At 28.6% G+C, this 3,682-nt stretch overlaps 1 protein-coding gene across 2 annotated transcripts in view; it reads left to right on the plus strand.

The window, feature by feature from the left end:
• Adk2 (Adenosine kinase 2) overlaps positions 1–3,331 on the plus strand; it is a 3,910-nt gene extending 579 nt beyond the window's left edge. The window contains exons 1-6 of one of the 2 annotated variants that reach the window (XM_017911713.1): positions 497–908; positions 1,317–1,402; positions 2,034–2,241; positions 2,312–2,587; positions 2,670–3,078; positions 3,157–3,330. In XM_017911713.1, coding sequence (XP_017767202.1) covers positions 1,386–1,402; positions 2,034–2,241; positions 2,312–2,587; positions 2,670–3,078; positions 3,157–3,284 — 1,038 coding nt within the window. In that variant the 5' untranslated portion in view covers positions 497–908; positions 1,317–1,385 and the 3' untranslated portion in view covers positions 3,285–3,330. Of the gene's footprint in view, positions 1–496; positions 909–1,316; positions 1,403–2,033; positions 2,242–2,311; positions 2,588–2,669; positions 3,079–3,156 lie in introns of those variants that run through there. The other variant, XM_017911712.1, reaches the window with a different exon arrangement.
• The last annotated feature ends 351 nt before the right edge of the window (positions 3,332–3,682 follow it).

The raw sequence follows: 3,682 nt of genomic DNA on the forward strand, positions 1-3,682 counted from the left end.
ATATATATATTTTTTTTTACATATGTATAGTTTATATATGTATAATATGGTAAATTTAATGTATATTGGTGGTAAGTAATGTATCGTTAAATGCAATGAATAATACGTACAAAAAAAGAAGGAAAAAATCCACAACGTACTTAAAACAATGTAATGCTATAAAAAATGTCATTCTTTTATTAAATTAAATAATAATTCACAATGGAGGTATATTAACTGGAAAAGAACATTATTTATGCACATTATTTGTGTCTACAAATAAAAAATAATGTAATCGTCAATTTCAAATTATTTTTTTAGAAATTTTTTATATCTTAGATACAGAAATATAAACATTGATTTGATACGATAAATCCCCGCAATGTGTAAATGCAATGTTACATTATTCAAAGTGCATATATAAAAAAGTGATAATTTCTTTATATCCTGTTCTTTTTACAAGTTGCCCAGCATTATTAAGTAAGGAAAGATATACTATTAAATGCACCGATGAATAATTAAATACTATTTTATATTGTAGAAATAAATATCTTACAAGTTACAATTTATTTGATAACTGTACAGTATCATCGTATTTGTATACAGCATATCTCAAAAAGTTGGTGCCAAACTGTAGAGGTATATACTACTCGTTAAAATAAGTAAAAATGCCTTGATAGATAGCATTAGTCCGAACAGCATTGGTGTCGTTGTTATAAGATACTTTGTATAACGTACGAAGCTACTCTGTGTATCTGTTTATAACTTATGAAGAAGGTCGTGTTAGATCAAGTAAATACAGTATGCATTGATATTGCATAAAATCTTTGAATGTGTGCGCGCATCTATGACAAAATGTGTTGAAGCATGTATTTAAATAAAGGAAGGTCATATGGAACATTTACTGCAGTAGATTGGTGTACAGAGAGGTAAGTAATAATTCACTGTCAAAAATGTCCCGAAACTTTGAAAGTAATGGTATTTTTGTACCCATGTTTATTAAAACTTGTTGGTTTCACGAGTATTACATGCCCATAAAGTTTGGCCTCAGCGTTCCGAGATACCGCGTCTGTAGAATACCAATCTGTTGAACTGACCAAATAGATCATGATATATTTATTGTTAACAAATTTGTAATTGTTTAGAAAAAAGGAAGATCAATGTAATCATGCCAGTTTTTTCGAGTTTATAAAAGAAATTTCGTTAATTAATGTATATCAGAATAAAAATTTTTGAGATATGTATGACTGTAACAAAGATAACATTATAGTACAGTTTTGAATGCACGTGATTTTATTGGAATTCGTAGCAGCAAATAACGAAAACTTCCGTCACAGATTCATGGCGTATCGTCACTGTTCACGCGTGGTGAATTATTACGTGGAGTATACAAAAAATCACAACAAATGGCTTTGGACTTAAGGTATAAACAGTTGATATCGCAATATTCAGTATTATAGCTCTATTTTGTTATATGTGTTTATGACATCTTAAGATAACGGTTATGTTCAAGTTTCGGTGAAAGGTTATGTTTTGCATGCCTGTTTGATTATGTGCTTCCAGCATTGCATATTTATCTATGAAATTCTTTAAAAATTTTAAAAAAAGTTTAACTCGTGTTTTTTCTTCTGTTTTTTTCTCTTTGGCCCCTTTTCCCTTATTTTTGTAGCTTACGCTACTGAAATTTGAAACAAACATATTGTAAAAGTTTTAGATTTGTAAATTGCAAGAAAGATTAAGATATAGCAATCAGATTCTTGTTACGATTATCATTACCATTATATTAAATTTTCGTATGATCTTTTTTTGAGTGCATAATATTTTATTTGGAAAAAAAAAAGGGCGGAGGGGGGAAGGAAAGGATAGAATGTACGTACGTATATCTGATGTGTGTATGCATTTTAATAATAATAATAATAAGAAAAAAGAAGAAATAGTATTAGATATGTACAGGTATAATGTACTAATTTCTTTGAAAAGCGAAACATTTATAACTAGTTCTACTGAAATCAATTTATAAATGTAGTTAAAATAACAATTTTAAAACATTTCAGGGAAGGTCTCCTACTAGGTTTGGGTAATCCTCTTCTTGACATTTCAGCAACTGTAGATAGTGATTTTTTAAACAAATATGATTTAATCTCAAACAATGCAATTCTTGCTCAAGAAAAACACAAGCCCATGTATGATGAATTAATCGAACACTATAAAGCAGATTTTATCGCAGGTGGTTCTGTACAAAATACGATGCGAGTAGCACAAGTAAACTTTTTACTTTGTTTTGTATATGATATTAAATTATTAGAAATTTCAAACATAGACTATCCTGTAGTGGTTCCTGAAAAAACCAAGAGTTGCAACTTATATGGGTTGTGTTGGAATGGACAAGTATTCAAAAATTTTGGAAGATAAAGCACGTGCAGATGGCTTAAATGTTCGATATCAATATACAAACCAAGAACCCACTGGTACCTGTGCAGTTCTTATTACTGGAAATGAACGTTCCTTATGTGCTAATTTGGCTGCAGCTACTTGTTTTTCACGTTCACATATTGAAGAACCTGAAAACAAAGATCTTATAGAAATTGCAGAATATATTTATATTTCTGTAAGTATAAATCAAAATGTATGTAATGTTTGCGTTTGTCTGAACTAGCGTTTACTATTATGCATTATACGTCAAATTTTAGGGATTTTTCTTAACTGTAAGTCCAGAAACAATTCAGGCAATTGCTCAACATGCTTTTGAAAAGAATAAAATGTTTATGATGAATCTTAGTGCACCTTTTTTATGTGAACATTACAAAAAACCAATGTTGGCAGCTCTTCCATATGTAGATATTTTATTTGGCAATGAAACAGAAGCTGAAACATTTGCAAAAGAAAATGATTTTCAAATTACAAGTAGAAAAGAAATTGTATTAAAGTTATCACAAATAGAAAAAATGAATAGAAAAAGACAAAGAATTGTTATAATAACACAAGGTTCTAAAAACATATTAGTAGCTAAAGATAATACCATAATTGAGTTTCCTGCTATGAAACTCCCAGAAGAGAAAATTGTTGATACTAATGGTGCAGGTGATGCATTCGTGGGAGGTATGGATTTTGTCTTTTAGTTTACATTAAAATTCATAGTATTTGTTTAAAGAATGTTATATGTCATCATTGTTTCAGGTTTTTTAGCTCAACTTGTACAAGGTAGAAGCATAGAAGTTTGTATAAAATGTGGAATTTGGGCTGCGGCTCAAATCGTACAAAGATCGGGATGTACTTACGAAGGAAAACCTACTTTTAGTCCTTGAAGATGCTTAAGTCATTTAGTAATTGTAAACTTTGTACTTAATAAATGCTTTAACAATTTTTTAGCTTGCTTTGTACATTATAAAATAAGTTTGTACTTAATACTTAAGCATATTATTTGTATATAAATTTTACGTTACATTAAAAATATTGTGGGTAATAAAAATGGTAAAAATAAGGGAAATATTAACACTATTATAGGATTTATAATATAAAGTATATTTTGAATTTTGTTGAACAAATAGCAAATTTTGATAGGATTTGTCATTTTGTATATTGATCGAATGAGATAACAGATAGCATTGTAACAGTAACGTTGCTTTTAATAAGATATAAATATAATAATAAAAAGTATACCAAATTAATAATATGTTATATGCACACTATTAACTACTGCTTG

This window comes from Eufriesea mexicana, unplaced genomic scaffold, assembly GCF_001483705.2.
Source record: "Eufriesea mexicana isolate 0111107269 unplaced genomic scaffold, ASM148370v2 scaffold305, whole genome shotgun sequence".
NCBI lineage: Eukaryota > Metazoa > Arthropoda > Insecta > Hymenoptera > Apidae > Eufriesea > Eufriesea mexicana.